Here is an 18,777-nt window from a genome sequence, read left to right as displayed (position 1 = left end):
TTGGGAAGTCTCCATGAACCCCCGAGATACCTAAACAGCAGTTAAATGCTCTCTTTCACCTCTGTGCCTTCACAAATCTATTCCGTAAAACCAAAACTATTCCCCACCCCTCTCCCAACCCCACAACCACCACTTTCACCAGTCAAACTTCCTTTTTTTTTTTTTTTAATTTATTTGATAGACAGGGATCACAAGCAGGCAGAGAGGCGGGCAGAGAGAGGAAGGGAAGCAGGCTCCTCGCTGAGCAGAGAGCCAGATGTGGGGCGTAATCCCAGGACCCTGGGATCACGACCTGAGCCGAAGGCAGAGGCTTTAACCCACTGAGCCACCCAGGCGCCCCACCAGTCTAACTTCCATTTGTCCTTCTGGCCTCAGCCCATGTGCTATATCCCTGGGATACTTCTTCTAATGCCCTAGGTGAGGACGGGTCCCCTGCTAGACTTTCACAGACTCTCCTCCTATACTGACATTCATTACACCATGTTACTACTGCCTATTAACCACCAGTCTTCCTGTAAGGAAAAGTAAGATAAAAACATGGCAGGAGGCAAATCGAAAAGACTCTTAACTACAGAGAACAAACTAGGGGGGCGAGTGGGGAGGAGATGCTATATGGGTGATGGGCTTTAAGGAGAGCACTTGTGATGAACACTGGATGTTTTATGTAAGTGATGAATCACTAAATTCTACTCCTGAAACCAATAATGCACTAAATGTTAACTAACTTGAACTTTAATAAAGACTTGGAAGAAAAAAAAAACTTTCCTGTCTTCCTTTTAAGTTTGGGCACAACAAGGACCATATTCATGGCTCTATCCCACAACAGCAAAGTGCCTAGCACATAGTAAGTATACAAGAAAGTCCTGTTGAAACAAATGAAGGAAGAAATACGAGGAGTCCTTTGGGAGAATAACCAGCCTAGAAAGCATGCAGTCAACAGTTCTCTCTTTTTGTAAGAAAAATCCTAGGACTCTTGGCTCCTCAATGAAGGCTTCTTCCAACTCAGGAGCCATTGGCTTTACTGTCCCACATGTTTGGTGACAACTATTCAGTTCTGCAGCAACACATTTTCACAATCCCAGCTTCCTTCAGCTGATGGGGTCAATGGCCCAGCTGTTGAATTAATTCCTTCATGGTGGTCTGGGACTAGGAAGAATCATGTTGGTTGCCAGAATAGTTTCTAAGAGGAGGAGGCACATTATACCATTCAGGCCAAAGGAGAAAAACACCAAGGTTGGTCAAGCATAAAGAGTGCATAGACTGTTTTTCTATAATAAGTTTTGTAGAATCATCTGACTCTTTAAATAGATGTATTAATAACATTTTAAGTAAAAATTTTATTTTTAAAACTTTTCTCTACTTCCCCTAAAGTTCAGGAGTGAACGGGAGTAATCAGCAGTAAAAATTTATGTTAATACTGAACATCTTATCTTGCCTACACTAGATAGTGTTCAAAAGATAGGGTCTGTCAGTTGCACAGTTTTATAGCATCATTGGGCATCTTGCAGATATTCATTCCACAGTTCTTCTTTAGAGAGTAGATAGCAGTATGCTGTTAATACAGGACAAAATTGGGCGCCTGGGTGGCTCAGTCAGTTAAACATCTGCCGTGGGCTCAGGTCATGATCTCAGGGTCCTGGGATTGAGCCCCACATCTCGCTCCCTGCTTGGCAGGAAGCCTACCTCTCCTTCTCCCTTTACTTGCTGCTCCCCCTGCTTGTGCTCTTTCTCTGTGTCAAATAAGTAAAGTCTTTTAAAATATATACATATAGGAGAAAATTGGGGAGCCTGGGTGGCTTAGTTGGTTAAGCGTCTGCTTTCAGCTCAAATCATGATCCCAAGGTGTTGGGATTGAGACCCGAGTGAGACTCCCGGCTCCCTGCTCAGCAGGGAGTCTGCTTCTCCCTCTCTCTGCACCCTGGCTCTTGCTCTCTCTCAGTGTCTCAAATAAATAAATAAAATCTTCAAAAAAATATATTATGTGTGCCTATGTAATATACATATATATAAACAAAATCTAGATTATCACAGGAATTGTAGGTTCCATATAATAATCATGATGGAGCTTATTCTTTATCTTTAATAAGTCATTCATACAGAATAAAGCAAATCTTAGGTAAGCTGTTTTTTAATGCTCAGCACCCCACCTTCAAAAAATTTTTTATTCAGAAAGTCTTGAAAACTGGCATGGTAAGTAAATAATATTCTTCATCCACAAGTTAAAAGATTCAGAATCTACAAATACTACCAAGAAAGGTAAAAAAAAAAAATTTTTTTTTTTAAACCTAGAAAAAGAATCTTAACTAGAGAGGACAAACTAACAGTTATAAGAGGGAAGGCGGTTGGGGGATGGGTGAAATAGGTGTAGGGGATTAAGAGTATACTTATCATGATGAATACTGAACAATTTATAGAATCACTGAATCACTATAGTATACACTTGAAACTAATAAAACACTGTATGTTAACTATACTGGAATTAGGATTAAAAATTTTAATAAATTTTTTCAGCTTTAGTGAGGTATAATTGACAAATAAAACTGTAGGATATTTAAAGTATACAATATTGATTTGACAGACATCTGAAAGGATCCTCACCATCCACTTAATTCATACATGCATAATTTCACATATGGGAAGATAAAATTTAATATATAAAATTTAACATCTTCTGTCCCAACTTCTAAATAATTTCTCCAGGGCGCCTGGGTGGCTCAGTGGGTTAAGCCGCTGCCTTCGGCTCAGGTCATGATCTCAGGGTCCTGGGATCGAGGCCCGCATCGGGCTCTCTGCTCGGCAGGGAGCCTGCTTCCTCCTCTCTCTCTGCCTGCCTCTCTGCCTGCTTGTGATCTCTCTCTGTCAAATAAATAAAATCTTTAAAAATAAATAAATAAATAAATAAATAAATAATTTCTCCATAATCACATAATTCTATTTTATCTCTACTTCTAAGGTGAATAATGTTCCATTAAATAGTGACAACAATTAAAATTTTTAGATTTCATGTACAGAACTGTTGAATCATATATTGTACATCTGAAACTAATGTAATACTGTATATTAACTTTATTAGAATTAAAATAAAAATAAATTTTAAAAAATCTTTGGACTTCAACAATCTTTTCAGAAATATCCCACACTACCTACAAATAACATCAATATGGATCAAAAATATATTAACTTGTTTTTGAAAGAAAGTGACATAGCAAAATGGATAAAAATACTAGTTTAGGTAAGATATAACAAGTCTGAAGGATACAGACCAAAATATTAACAGTGATTATCTCTGAGTGCAGAGGATACAGTGAGTGATCATTCCATTACTTTTTTCCTTTCCGCCTAGCCATTCAATTTTTCTGAAATGTACGTATTAAAATAGTTTTAAAGAACATAGTAAAAAAGTAGCTCTCCTATAATGAACTCATAATACAGCAGACATGCTCCTAAAACATCCCCTGAAATTCAATGACAAAGCTAGAGGAATAAGCCTTCAAAATAAATGAAAGGTCACAAACAAAAAGCAGAAAGGAGAAACATAAGTGAACCCATAACTTCTCTTAATAAATATAGTACAGAACTAGAACTAGATCTTTCTGCATCTTCTTAACTACACAAAGAAGTAACCTGCAGAAACACTTGCACTGCACTTTGCATTACTATCACCTTCAATATGATTTTCAAAAAAGTATTTTAAAACTCACATAGAATTCTTAGCACTTACTGCTGTAAGGCCTTCATTATTACAAATGTTGACATCAGCACTGTATTCTAATAATTTACTCATGCATTTCTTCTGCCTGAAGAGAAAAAAGAGACACAGATAACTGGCATGAGAAAAATAGGCAAATGACAATTATTTTACTGAAATATTGACTACACTCAACATTAGCTGATGGCAAGTATCAATCTATAGGTTTTTTTAAACAAACGTTATAACATTTGAAATAAATCGAAAAATTGTGACATATAAAAATATGTAACAGTGTATATATAATACCATATTATGTACCATGTAACATATACAGTATTAACATGGATATACATATATAGTACTATATATGCAATATATAGAATAAATAGTATACATGTGTACATGTTACCATTTACTCAATCAGATCCTAAATTTCTTCATGCCATGAACTGTATATTTCTTTAATAAACTTAGTATTAAGCATAGTTAGGTACTCTCAGTGAAACTCAATAAAACTTTATTGACTGATTATTAATTATTCAATCTTCTAACTTACAGCTAAAATTTTTATTAACTGAAAAAATCTTTTTAAAAGGAAACAAATTACTTTTCTACCTTTGGTTTTTGTACCTGAAATGAAATTAAATACTTAAAATTGGCATTATAATCAAAGAAAAGAAAGAAAAAGTTATGAGTAAACTTGTAAGTTCAACATTTACAAAGCTCATCTAATACACTGTTCTGAAAACCATAGGAAATAAATCTTCAATAATCCTGAGACAACAGAACAGACAGCCCTATTAAAAAATGAATACATTGTTTATTTATTTATTTTTTTTTTTTTTAAAGATTTTATTTATTTATTTGACAGAGAGAAATCACAAGTAGATGGAGAGGCAGGCAGAGAGAGAGAGAAGCAGGCTCCCTGCTGAGCAGAGAGCCCGATGCGGGACTCGATCCCACGACCCTGAGATCATGACCTGAGCCGAAGGCAGCGGCTTAACCCACTGAGCCACCCAGGCGCCCTGAATACATTGTTTAAAACGTGTATGTGTGCCTATACCCATATTGCTGGATTTTGAAAAGATCTTCAAAAGCCTGTTTTAGACCACTAGCCTATTGCCAAAATAAACACTTAGGTGGAATGGGCCAGGAAAATAGTCCTAAGGAGGTGTTTAGGGAGTGGCTGAAGAAAAGCAGAAATTGGGGCACCTGGGTGGCTCAGTGGATTAAACCTCTGCCTTCAGCTCGGGTCATGATCTCAGGGTCCTGGGATCGGGCCCCACATCGGGCTCTCTGCTCAGTGGGGTGCCTGCTTCCCCCCCACCCTGCCCCCACCCCGCCCTCTGCCCTCTACACCTGCCTCTCTGCCTACTTGTAATCTCTGTCATAAATAAATAACTTAAAAAAAAAGTAGAGGGACGCCTGGGTGGCTCAGTTGGTTGGACGACTGCCTTCGGCTCGGGTCATGATCCTGGAGTCCCGGGATCGAGTCCCGCATCGGACTCCCGGCTCCATGGGGAGTCTGCTTCTCTCTCTGACCTTCTCCTCATTCATGCTCTCTCTCACTGTCTCTCTCTCAAGTAAATAAATAAAATCTTTAAAAAAAAAAAAAAGTAGAAATCCATAATGCTCCCCAAACAAATAATGAATTGTAAAAGACAGCAATATTAGAGAAATGTATCCTTTTTCTCTCATTTAAAAATCATTATTAATACTTTATAGAATCTCAGTAGGTCAAAACAATCCACTAAATGAGCACTTATTTTGCCAGGAATTAGAGCTAAAATATTAATTAACATATGGGCTGTTCCCTTTACAAAGTCAAAACTTCGCCCAAAAAATTAAGAAAAAAAATTCATGTTTCAAATGTGACCAACAAGCAACCTAAGAACACACAACAATTTTGAAGTCTTTTTTTTTTTTTTTTTTTTTAAATCTCATATAATCATGAAGAACACTGGATCCTCCTGTACAGGAAGTAACTATTTTCCTGCTCAGATATTGCAACAATTATGGGAAGCTTATGGTAACCTAAATGACACAAGGGCAAATCATCCTAGTGCTGCTCTGTGGTAGCTTAACAGGCCTTCTACTGGAAAGGAGGGCAATTCAGTACCAACGTACCCAGCACTAACCATTAATGAGAGGAATGTAGAGCGGGCCAGAAGAATTGTAATACTCATCTAACAATAACTATGGGAACAAAACAAAAAATAAACTCCCAAAAACTGATGGACAAGGAAAAGGGGCAGAAGTCCCCCTGACTTCTGCTTCAGTCTAGACAAATATAAACTCATAAAGATATTATAATAAAAAGCTATTTCTTTCTTTCTTTCTTTTTTTATTTGTCAGAGAGAGAGAGAGAGCACGTGCACAAGCAGGGAAAGCAGCAGGCAGAGCCATTCAGGTGTCCCTAAAAAGCAATTTCTGAAAACATCAGAAATAACATGCACTCAAACCACTCAGCAAATAGTTATGGAGCAACTTTAAGTTGTACAAGCCATTAAGTAATAAAAACTAGTTTCAAATATCAAAATTAATCTTTATAGAAACAGAAAGGGTATCCAAATTAGATGTTATGGTAGGGTTATAAACTATTCTTACTCCTTCTCTTTTCACTGACTTGCCATGTGAATCAAGTGGGTTCTGTCATATTTCTTCACCTTTAAATGTAACAGTCTCCAACTTAAATGTTCTCACACCCCCAACCAAAAAAGATAAACATGTAAGGTGATAGTGATGGATGTGTTTACTAACTAAATGAAAGGAATTCTTTCACAGTGTATATGTCTATCAAATCATAATGATGTACACTTTAACAATCTTACAATTTTGTTGGTTATACTTTCAACAAAGCTAGGGAAAAAAAAAGGTAATGATCTTAAGTCTCTGACTACAAGGGCAATAGACATTTTAACCCCACTGTGCGCCAATCTCTCCTTTCACTTACAGTTGTTAATCTAGAGTACTGAGATATTTTTCTATGTGTAATTTTTTGAAAGAGCTTTGTCACTATCCGATAATGTACCTAACCTGAGAACAATTCAGCAAGGAGTGAATTCAGCAAGATGTATGAACTTAGGTGTGACAAACTACAAATATAACCAGTGTTACTAATTACTATAAAAATGATTGGTAATCAGAACATTTTTACCTTTTTACATATTGCAACAGTGGACAACTGGTTCACATGCTAAATCAAGAACTGGATCAGACCAAACAGGGTCAAAGGAGTATACCTTTCCATTGTCCAACCTAGATATCACTATAATTTTTACATTTTTGGTTCCACTTTAATCCCTGTATACAAAAATTTGGTCTCAGAATGATGCAGTACACAATTTTAGCCCCGTATCTCAGCTAGGCGTCTACCACAACTACCTAGAATCCCAGGTCAAAACAGGAAACAAAAATAATTTTAAGAGTAATCAAAAAAAGAGGGACGTCTGGGTGGCTCATTCAGTTAAGCATCTGCCTTCAAGACAGGCCACGATCCTGGGGTCCCAGGATTGAGCCCCATCAGGCTCCCTGCTCAGCAGAGAGTCTGCTTCTCCCTCTCCCTCAGCCCTTCTCTCCCTGACACTCATGCTCGCTTTCTCTCTCTCAAACAAGTAAAAAAAAAAAATAAAAACCTTAAGAAAAAAAAAAAAGAACAAAAAAAGGACGCACAGGAATATGCCTTTTATTCTTTTGGGGGGTGAGGAGGAAAGACGGGGTAGAGGCAAAGGGAGATGGAGAGAGCGAATCTTAAGCAGGTTCCATATCCAGCAGAGAGCCCAACACAGAACCAGATCTCACGACCCTGAAACCATGACCTGAGCTGAGATCAAGAATTTGAAGCTTAACCAACTGAGCCACTCCAGTGTCCCAAGAATATACTTTTATACAGAAGTTTTATATCATTTGGAGCATGTTTATAAACATAGTTCTTCAAGCCCTGAATCAAAACTGCTTTTTTTTTTTCATTTTAAACATAATTCCAGCTATTTGGTATGGTTTCTCAGTCCAACAGAATTTTTTTTTAAAGATTTACTTATTTTAGAGACAGTGTGCATGCACATACACATTCCTGCACAAGAGCGGGGGTCGGAGGGGGAGAGGGCTAACAGGGGGTGAGGGGAGACAGAGAGATAATCTCAAGCAGGCTCCCTGATGAGTGTGGAGCCCAATGTGAGGCTCAATCACAGGACTCTGAGATCATGATCTGAGCCGAAATCAAGAATCAGATGCTTAACCAACTAAGCCTGGGTACCCAGGCACCCCTCAGTCCAACAAATTTTAAGACATAAAAAATAGTGGTAAGCAGAGGCAGATACAGATATATGACACCTGAAATTCTCCACAGAAAAGGAAGAAAGAAAGTCATAAAAAGTATAGTAGGGTTTTAAGTAGCACACAATGGGGGCACCTGGGAGGCTCAGCTGGTTAAGTGTCTGATTCTTGGTTCTGACTCAGGTCATGATCTCAGGGTCCTGAGATGGAGCCCCATATTGTAGGGCCCCATGCTCAACAGGGAGTCTGCTTGATATTCTCTCTCTCTGCCCCTGCCCCCACTCTACCTCTCAAGTACCTCTCTTTCTCTCTTTCTCTCTCTCAAATAAATCTTTAAAGGAATAAAACAGCATGCAATAACATAAACATGTTCATAATGAAGACCAGAATTATTAAGAAAAGGAAAAATAAATTTACATTTTGGAAATACTATTTTTATAAGGGGAAAAATTATTTAATAAAAAATTTCAAAAGGAAGGGTAGTAAAGACATTATTCATTTAGAAAGGAAAAGTAAGTTTTGGCACTGAGAGGAGTAAGCTACCCTAATTTAGAAAGCTTACTATGGTATAGCCCATTTTCAAAAAGATAAGCTAAGCTGGGTATATTTACTCTGTCTTTAATTCCATTAATAAAATTAACTGAACAAGCGATTTGGACAATAAGATATGGAAATAGATGTAGAAAAGAATCAGCAGGAAAAAGGACACCAAAACAAAGAGGTAACAATGATGCTTTTTAAAAAATAAAGTATCAGGGGCGCCTGGGTGGCTCAGTGGGTTAAGCCTCGGCCTTTGGCTGAGGTCGTGATCTCAGGGTCCTGGGATCAAGACCCGCATCGGGTTCTCTGTGCGGAGAGCCCGCTTCCTCCTCTTTCTCTGCCTGCCTCTCTGCCTACTTGTGACCTCTCTCTGTCAAAAAAATAAATAATCTTTTTTAAAAATAAAATATCATTATAATACAAATAAAAATAAACTTCAAGTATATTCTCAAGAAAAAATAATAGTAAACAATTTAATAAATTGTTAAATATGACAGTTATTTAAATACTGAATATAATGACCCACGATCCTCTTCCCAAGGCAAATATTGGACAAAAAAAATCACCAAAGAGTGCCTTGAATACTGTCAGTCCTAACAGATAGTACAGCTTAAGCTACTCAAGGAGACAAAATATTTACCCATTTCTAGCTGCCAAATGAAGGGGTGTACAGCCTGAAATATCTTGATAGTTAGGATTCGCTCCTTTCTTTAATAGCAGGACCAAGCATTCCACCGATCCACAACTAAAACAATATTAAAGACAATTCAGATACATTCAACAAACAGTCACAGCTGACATACCTCAATTAAAAAAACAAAAAGCCCTATTAAACACATTATTTTTGAGGTCCATTAATAACCTACAATTTAACTTCCATCACAAATAGTAAATATCCATTACTTTCAAGAAAGTACATTCTACTATGAAAGCTATGAAGTATTTGAGATACTCAAATAAAGCAAAATAAAGTATTAATACATAAAAAAAACACATAGTACTCTCAATGCTTTGACCTTTCAGAAGCCAAATTTATTATGAAAAACTAATTTTAACATATCTAAGTACTGAAAGGAAGTTAGATATCAACTAACTGATAATTGATTACATACTTGAAGATTATGGATAAGAATCATTTGCACACCTCAGTAAAAAATATAAAGCCAATGGCTTCATGTGCAGTTAACAAAATTTCATACTGGTAGAATGAGAGAAAAATTTCAGTGAATATACCCTCTCAAGTATATCCAGGAAAGACAACCTACTGATCTGATCTAGAACAAGCTAAGACAGTATATGGGAGACTTGAGTCTGATCTTAAGGTATCAAGAAAAAGAATGCAAACACAGCACACTATGCTTTCAACACAATAAGGAACCATTCAGCAGTCTGTTCTCATCTCTTCCCATAACTACTGTGGGACAACACTGATCCAAAGCTTACTGATCACTGTGCTAGACCAGACTTTAATCCAAAATATCTTTCTTACTTTGCCGCAATGTGAAGCAAGCTTCTTTTCACACGTCCAAACGCGTAATTGACATCAAACTTTGAATTTGATAGTAGCTCAGAAACAGACCTAAGCCAAAAGAAAATAAAGGAGTCGATGCTGAAAATAAAACTGTTTAAAAACATAGTAATGCAAGTTAATAGTCCTTTAGTTACTCTAACCAATTATCCAAAAAGTTCTGTCCCACATCAACCAAAATACAAAGCACTATCCTCTAAGCATAGCATGGTAGCCAGCAGTTTCATCCAAAAAACTGCACTGGGGCACCTGGGTGGCTCAGGTCATGATCCCAGGATCCTGGGATGGAGCCCCACACTGGGAAAAATTCCTGCTCAGTGGAGGGTTTACTTCTCCCTCTCCCTCAACCTCTCCCCCAGCTTGTGTCTCTTAAATAAACAAAATCTTAAAAAAAAAAAAAAAAAAAGGCAACTGCAGTAACCTAAAAACTAGTGTTGAAGGTTTCCTCATCTGCTCATCTAAAAAAGACATAGCCTATCTATATTAATTTTGGCCAAATAAGAAAATCAGATTTAAATATGTTTTAGTTGTAGCACAAAAGGAGTTTAAAGCAAAAAATTATATTTTAAATTTGTTTCAAAATAGTTTCCTTGTCACCTTTATACATCAACTACCGAATGGCTAAGCACAGCAGAGCTGTCTGCTACAAATATAAACATCTTATCACACCGGCAGATAACTAGATCTCATATGCCTCCTGTAAAAAGTGTCCACAACACATCAATTAAAAGAACATGAAAGTAGAACATTAGAAAGTTAAGTTGTCCATCAACCCTAACCTTTTGCAATAAATATCAGTAGTGATCTCTAGTTGAAACCATCACAATGTTTTTCTAATTGTCAGTGACCAGCCAAATAAATAACTGACTTAATATTTGATAATTCATTCAGAACATCTCTTACTATACAATTTTATAGCGGAGATGGACCTTGGAAAATCTTGGTTTTTATTTCACAGACAATAACCTATGACAGAGGTTAAGTAACACGTCCCAAGACAACATCTATGTCCAAACTGTGTGTGCATGCATGTATGTGTACACAACACAGGTAAATTTATATTTTTTAAGTTTTTAGAGGGTTTTGTTTGTTTCTTTCTTTTTTAAAGTAGGCTCCACGTGCAGTGTGGAGCCCAATACAGGTATTGGGTCTCAGGATCCTGAGACCAAGTTCTGAGCTGAGATCAACAGTTAGACACTTAATCAACCAAGCCACCCAGGCGCCCTTCTTTTGCATATTTATACAAAAAAGATTAAATCTGAAATAGGCACTCACCTGTGCTGATCAGCCATAACCATTGGCATTAATGTATAAACAGCAGTTTCATTATCTGAGTAAAAAACAAAACAAAACAAAAACTAAACAAAAAACAGAGAAAGAATTAATTTTTGTCCTATTTTTTTCCAAAGGGTGATCCTTAAAATTGCCTCAGAGTTTTCCTAATTCCATATAAAAAGTGAGAAGACAGGAAAGAAGATTAAAGATAGTGTAGGGGCACCTGGGTGGCTCAGTGGGTTAAGCTGCTGCCTTCGGCTCAGGTCATGATCTCAGGGTCCTGGGATAGAGTCCCGCATCGGGCTCTCTGCTCAGCAGGGAGCCTGCTTCCTCCTCTCTCTCTCTGCCTACTTGTAATCTCTCTCTGTCAAATAGATAAATAAAATTTTAAAAATAAATAAATAAATAAAGATAGTATAGAATACCAGAGGCATTTCAAAATTTGCAAAATTTCTTATCTTAATGTTACGCCTCTTTACATCACCACCAAAGTGCTTAGCTTCTGGATGTGATGGGGAAAATAAGACCTAATATTTTCTGTAGCTTTAACAACAGAAATTTCTTTTACTTCCAAAGAAGTGTTTACCAACTTCATGTTTTATCAAACTTATATGTAGGTTGGGGGAATTTTAAGCATATATGGGTATTATAGATACATGGGCATTAAAGATATAAATGCTAAAATAATTTTTAAACATTAAATATACATAGTACTTGCTTCATGCCAATATTATAACAAAAGAAATTATTTTAGAAGCTTTTACAAAACAGCATTAAAAATCTGATTTTTCACATTTTCACTTATAACTTTTATAGAATAAGTTCACAGAGATAAGATCCAAAAGAAAAGGTTAAAAGTCAACAATATTTATGATATTAGACTATACTCATGTAAATTTCAGCCTTGTTTGGATTTATTTTTATATATTACCAATGGTCATCTCAATTCAATGCATTTTAGAGGTTTATGGTTTTTTTCTAAGTTATTTACAGAGAAGTAATCCTGACAACTCTTAAAACATTAATGCCAATACTAAAATTAAAGAGTTAAACTTTCAGAAGGAAAAAGGGTTTTTGCATAGTATCAAAGTATTTCCCCAAAATACTGACTAATTATGAAGGAAAATTTACATTGGAGAGCCCAGCAGATACCACCTTGATCAACTGATAAAGGGTAATATCATCAGATATAATACATATTGATATCATGTAATATCATGTAGCCACTGATACAATGATCCACTAAAAACAACACAGTATAAATAAAGATCAGACAAGCCCAAATTAAGGGGAATTCTACAAAATACCCAAGCAGTCCTCTTAAAAAGTCTCAAGGCCATTAAATACAAGAGAAGTTTGAAGGCTATTACAGTTTGGGGAGGCTAAGGAAACATGGACAACTTAATGCAAGGTAGTATCTTTGATTGGATGCTAAGTGAGAAAAAGGACATTGATATTGATAAAACTCACGAAATTCTAATAAAGTCTGTAATGCCGTTAACCGTATTGTGCCAATGTTAATTCCTTAGTTTTGATAAGTGTACTACGGTTGTAACAAGATGTGAACATTATGGGAAATTGGGAGAGAGGGGAACCTGTACTATTTATGCAACTTTTCTGTAAGTCTTAAATTACTTAAAAATAAAGTTTTAACAAAAGAAGGAAAAAGTGGAATTGTTATCATTGAAAGAGTCTTAAGAGATGATCAACCAAATATAATATGTGGACTCTGGATATTGATCCAAAAAACCAACTGTAAGAGGATGTTTTTGTTTTTTGTTTTTTAAGATTTTTCTTATTTATTTGACAGACAGAGGTTACAAATAGGCAGGGAGGCAGGCAGAGAGAAAGGAAAGGAAGCAGGCTCCCCGCTAAACAGAGAGCCCCATGCAGGGCTCGATCCCAGGACTCTGGGATCATGACCTGCGCCGAAGGCAGAGACTTTAACCCACTGAGCTACCCAGGTGCCCCTAGGAGGATGTTTCTGAGAGAAAAAAACTTAATAGGGACTTGATGATAAGAAAAATTATTGTCATTTGTGTTGGCTCTACCAACAGTATTGTGATTATGTTTAAATAAAGCTGTTTACATATTTAGAAATATATATTGAAGAAATGTATACCGCAGAGAAAGAAAAAAAATATCACCATTTCTTCACATCTTCGTTCATTATTTCACTAATTTTAAGTATATCCATGAAAAGCAATTTGGTCCTAGTCAGGACTATTCACAAGTTCAGCATGAAAATGCAACAATTCTTTCACTACAAAAAAAATAATAATACCAAAAATCCTAGTCCTAACAGCCCACATGTTTTAAACCATTATCTTAAAGGCACTGTTCTAAACACTTTACATACATCATCTCTCTATTCGTCACAACCACTTTTATGAAGTAGGTACTATTATTATCCCCATTTTACAAACAAAAAAACTGAGCACCAAAGTAAGTAATAAGCATGTGATGATGACATTAGGTTATTAAGCTTGAATTCAAACCTGTCTGATTGCAGAGGACACACAATAAAAATCTTACAGTATACCCAGTATACTACATACAGTAACCAAAAGGTCTACAATACAATACTTAGTTGTTTATGTGCAATACATTCTAAATTGTTTTATTCTCTTCTATTTCATTTTTTAAAATGCTGACTGCAATAAATTGCTCTCATTAACTACTAGTGAGTCACCACCAGCAGCTGAAAAATACTGCATTACGCCTCCCTGGGCGTGGCAACATACTTTATCTCTCATATGATACACGCCCCAATAAACATCTGAACTTCCAAACCATGACAATTTCATTAAGTCTCTCCATAATAAGCACAGTCATAAACAGGAAGTACCCTCATGTTTAAACTTAAAAATCAAGTTCATACCTAATTTTAAGTAAGCATAAGCTTCATAAGGTTCACATGGGTTTTATTTAACAGGGTGTTTGTTTAGACAAAATTTATATATAGATCTCACTTTTTTTTTTTAATTTTTTTATTTATCAGAGAGAGAGAGAGAGAGCGAGCACACAGGCAGACAGAATGGCAGGCACAGGCAGAGGCAGAAGCAGGCTCCCTGCTGAGCAAGGAGCCCGATGTGGGACTCGATCCCAGGATGCTGGAATCATGACCTGAGCCGAAGGCAGCTGCTTAACCAACTGAGCCACCCAGGCGTCCCTAGATCTCACTTTTTAATTCACATATAACCTTATAAAAGTATAGTTCACATACACTAAATGGTATGAGGAAATAAATATAACCACAACTATGATGGTAGAAGGAGCCTACCCGGGAAATACTACACTATGGAAGAACAATAAAATTTGTTCTCACGTGCTCAGGAAGACACCTTAAGAAATAGGTATATAATTAAAGTTTTCAGATTGATTAAAAAAAAATCTCTCACTTTTTTAGATATGTTGGCCATTCTGATTAGCTGATAAAGTTCCAGAACTCCACAACTAAAAGGAGAACCTTAAAGAACAGGGAGCTCAGATTCATTATACACTATTTCTCTTTAAACTATCAAATCGGAGAAATTTTTATTGATTGATTTATTTATTTTTTAGATTTCATTTATTTATTTTACAGAGAGAGAGACAGTGAGAGAGGAAACACAAGAAGGGGGAGGGGGAGAGGGAGAAGCAGGCTCCCCGCTGAGCAAGGAGCCCGATGCAGGGCTCCAACCCAGGACCCCAGGACCATAACCTGAGCCAAAGGCAGACGCTTAAGGACTGAGCTACCCAGGCAGCCCAAATGGGAGTAATTTTTAAAATATCAGGGGCGCATGAGTGGCTCAGTGGGTTAAAGCCTCTGCCTTCAGCTCAGGTCATGATCCCAGTGTCCTGGGATGGAACCCCACATCGGGCTCTCTGCTCAGCAGGGAACCTGCTTCCCTTCCTCTCTCTCTGCCTGCCTTTCTGCCTACTTGTGATCTCTGTCTTTTAAATAAATAAATAAAATCTTTTTAAAAAAATAATAAATTCTATAAAATACTGATTATCATCCTAATCATCATTCAAATATATGCTAATATGGGCTCATGTTCCATTATTTTACAAAACAAGCTATAGTCACTGTAAATTCAGTAAAGACTATTTTTTCCACAGAATCAAACACTATATACCAATTTTTTAAAGTCCACTGAGAATTTATATCCCTAGAGTAATAGCTTATTCTTCATTTCCCCTCTCGCAAGAATATTCTTATGTTAGCCCTGTCCAGGATGACTCAACAACCTGCACTCCATTATTTAGTGATAATATTTAGAGGTAATACTCAGGTTTTCATCATCCCAAAGAAACAATAAAAGTGCTCTACCAGAATCCAGTTCAGTAAATCAAATCTGCAGTTTAACCCTATGCAACAAAGTTAATTTCAGAATAAAAGCTGATTAAAAACTTTCCAACCTTAGTAATGTGTTCCAATTAGGTGCTTATTAATCATTGAACTCTAACAAGGCAAAATAAGTATCTGAATATTTTCCAAATACAGAGCAATCTCAGAACTTCTGTCCAGTCTTTACAATGCAAACACAACAATCCGGATTTTTATAACACATATACATATGTACTTGAAAGAGCCAATCTCAGAGAATTCAAAAAGAAAGATCCATCAGAACTTAAGGACGAAGACAAATTAAAGGAACAAGATGAGCACCATTCATCATAATGAAAAAAAAAAATGAAAGCCAAGACTTCACTTTTGCCTAGCAACACGGGAAAATGTTTCATTTTTACTACTACTCTAGTTTCCAGGGGCTCTCAAGACTGTTGGTGGAACATTCTAAAAAGTAAGCTCAGAGGCTGATACTCAGAGCTTTAAAAATGTTGATTTAATTAGATCTACAAATCTTCTTCTACTTCTAATCATAAGGAAAGACTTAAAAGAAGACTAAGACTTAAAAACTACAAAGCTACTCCTCATAAATGCTATTATCAAAACAAAAATTAAATTCAGTATTTGTTACATGTATCCTATGAAAAGCTGCAAGGTCACTAGGCATATTTAAAGATATTTTAAAAAGTGATGTTTTCTAAAAGCAAAATAAAAGACTATATACAGTATGATCTTAATTTGGTAGAGAATGACAGAAAAGATAATAGAAGGAAATAAAGAAAATACCGTTAATTACTGAATGGCAGAACAACAAATTTTTGAATTTTTCTTTCTTGAGATGTTCTACAATGGAAATATATTACTTAGTTTTAAGACCAGGAAACATTATCAAAGTCTTCTAAATCATATTTGTGTAAAATATAGTGGGATATAAACTAAGCAACAGAATTGCCAAGTCAGTGAAACTCTGCATGCTATGTTCTTCACTAACCTATACCAGTAATTTGTGGGAAATGAATGAGGACAGCACTTAAGAAATGGATTCGAAGGTAAAAGTTGGAAAGAAAACATGGAAAGTAGGAGCTCAAGCTGGAAGTCCAGTTACTAAAATCATAATTATTTTCAGTCAAACACTTCATACTAGCAAAGCACCAAGCAGAAAATTATTTTTCAGAAAGTCAAACAAATCAACCCTATTCTTAATCTTAAACAGAGCCTAGGGAGGGATTTTTTTCATGAAAATTATCCCCAAAGTTCCCAGTCCCACATTTATTATTACGTGACTCCCTCCCGATGTCTCCTATAACCTACAAATCACCTCTCCAGCAGCAATTCAAAGAAAGTTTTGAAAAATGAAAGATACACTAATACATTAAAAAAAAAAAAATCACCAGCTCCTGCCTCCTAACCCGCCTCTCCCTGGGCCACAGAGGCAGGACTGCCACCTCCCACTGCCACTGAAACGTAGGAATTCGTGAGGCTGCAAACACAACAGCTTCAATCCTCACCTTCCTTATTGCTAGTGCTTTCTTTACCTAAAGAAACCCTGGCACGATGAACTAAAATTCCTCAACTACGAGGATCGTGCCTTATTCCTCTTTGTAAAAGGTCCCCAAGACACACTTAACATCTGATGAATAAATGAAGAATGAAGACAGGCAGGCATCGTTTCAAAGTGTGTACACACACGCGCACAGTACTTTAAGGGTACATATTTGATATTTAACACGCTTTTGTCTGCCAAAAGATCAAAATACAGTACTCTCCATTTCCGAAAAGAAAAGAAAGGCTACTTAATTCCCGCTCTGCAGCTTAAAATAAAAAAAAATAATAATAAAAAAAAAAAAATACTATTTTGGTGCATCTCTTTACCCCCAGCTAGCAACGACACTAAAATGACCCACAACTGTAATGTTTTCTGAATCCGGGTCTCGGCCATCCTACTGATATTTTTGCCCCTTTGCCAAAACCCCAAATCGACGGTCGGGAGACTTCTGTCTTGCTTCTTCCAGCACCAGCGCCCACAGAACCCAGACCCTCCCCCAAACTCCCACCTGCCTGGGTGGGAGCAGCGGTCGAGGGGTAGTCGGGGGTTCCAGCCCGGCCCCTCCCAGCTAAGGAAAGTAAATGTGGGCGTTTTCTCCGCTTTGGGTTAGTTTATCCACCCGACCTCGCCTCAGCGCGAGCCCCGCCCCCGCCACCACACGGCTGCCCTGGACACCCCGAACCCCCTGCCCCGCTCACCGTCGGGTAGCTCGACGGTGCGCGCGCGGCGCAGCGAGCGCGTCAGGCGGTTGAGCTGCTCCATCGCTCTCTCCATCCTCGGCGCGCCCTCCGCGCCCACCCCGCCGCGCCGGCGGCCTCCGCACCCAGCGCCCTACATCCCGCCCCGGTGCCCGTTTGCAGGGCCGCTAGAGGCCGCCTCCTCCGCCGGGGGCCCGTGGACTGCCGGACCCGCCACTGACGGGACACCGAGGCGGCCGCTCGCGCCCTTCCTGCCACGGCCGCCGCTTCCCTCCCGGTTTCGCACAGCCTTCTGGGAACAGTAGTTCCGAGCCGACCGCCTCGCGCGCCTGAGGCGGAGCCACGCTGGGTGCGCGGGTGACTCCACGCCCAGACTACGCAGACGCCGTGGTACAGGGGTGAGTGCGGGAGGCGAGGCCGGCCCTGGGCGCACCCCGAAGTTCCTGGAGAGACTTGCTCTGTGGCCCCACGCCCTCTCCGGCCAGCCAAAGTTGTACGGGAGAGCAGCGCTTCTTTCATTTCTGTCACTCTCCTATATGGCGGATTGGAGTTTTGCACAGTTCTTAAGTCCATCCTCCTCCTCATTTTAGTTTTGGTACGTTTGTTTTGCAGATGCATGAACTGCTGAAATAGTATATTTTTATGTGTCAAACTTAGAATAAACTCAAATGCAAAATAGAATACACGTTTCCTATCAATGCAGGTAGCTTAATTATTTGTCTCCCCTTTGGGGCGACTTCATGAGGGCGAAACACCACTCTATCTTGTGTCTTATACTCCTATACTTACCACCTGACAGAAAGAAGGAACTTTAAGGAAAATCTCAATGATGACATAATGAAAGAAAATTTTCGTTTCTTTGGTACAGTGCTGAAGCGTCAAGGTGACGGC

At 37.9% G+C, this 18,777-nt stretch overlaps 1 protein-coding gene across 5 annotated transcripts in view; it reads right to left on the bottom strand.

The window, feature by feature from the left end:
- HACE1 (HECT domain and ankyrin repeat containing E3 ubiquitin protein ligase 1) overlaps positions 1–18,112 on the bottom strand; it is a 117,231-nt gene extending 99,119 nt beyond the window's left edge. The window contains exons 1-5 of one of the 5 annotated variants that reach the window (XM_045080269.1): positions 17,887–18,112; positions 11,310–11,364; positions 9,996–10,085; positions 9,147–9,251; positions 3,722–3,797 (exon numbers count right to left, since the gene is read on the bottom strand). In XM_045080269.1, coding sequence (XP_044936204.1) covers positions 3,722–3,797; positions 9,147–9,251; positions 9,996–10,085; positions 11,310–11,364; positions 17,887–17,962 — 402 coding nt within the window. In that variant the 5' untranslated portion in view covers positions 17,963–18,112. Of the gene's footprint in view, positions 1–3,721; positions 3,798–9,146; positions 9,252–9,995; positions 10,086–11,309; positions 11,365–11,532; positions 11,554–17,886 lie in introns of those variants that run through there. The other 4 variants (XM_045080268.1, XM_045080267.1, XM_045080265.1 and 1 more) reach the window with 4 other exon arrangements.
- Between the last annotated feature and the right edge of the window lie 665 nt (positions 18,113–18,777).

The sequence above is a fragment of the Mustela putorius genome, unplaced genomic scaffold (genome assembly GCF_011764305.1).
Source record: "Mustela putorius furo isolate JIRA1106 unplaced genomic scaffold, ASM1176430v1.1 tig00000450_pilon_pilon_pilon, whole genome shotgun sequence".
NCBI lineage: Eukaryota > Metazoa > Chordata > Mammalia > Carnivora > Mustelidae > Mustela > Mustela putorius.
Note: the sequence above shows the minus strand (reverse complement) of the source record. Positions and strands in the feature narration are given on the sequence as shown.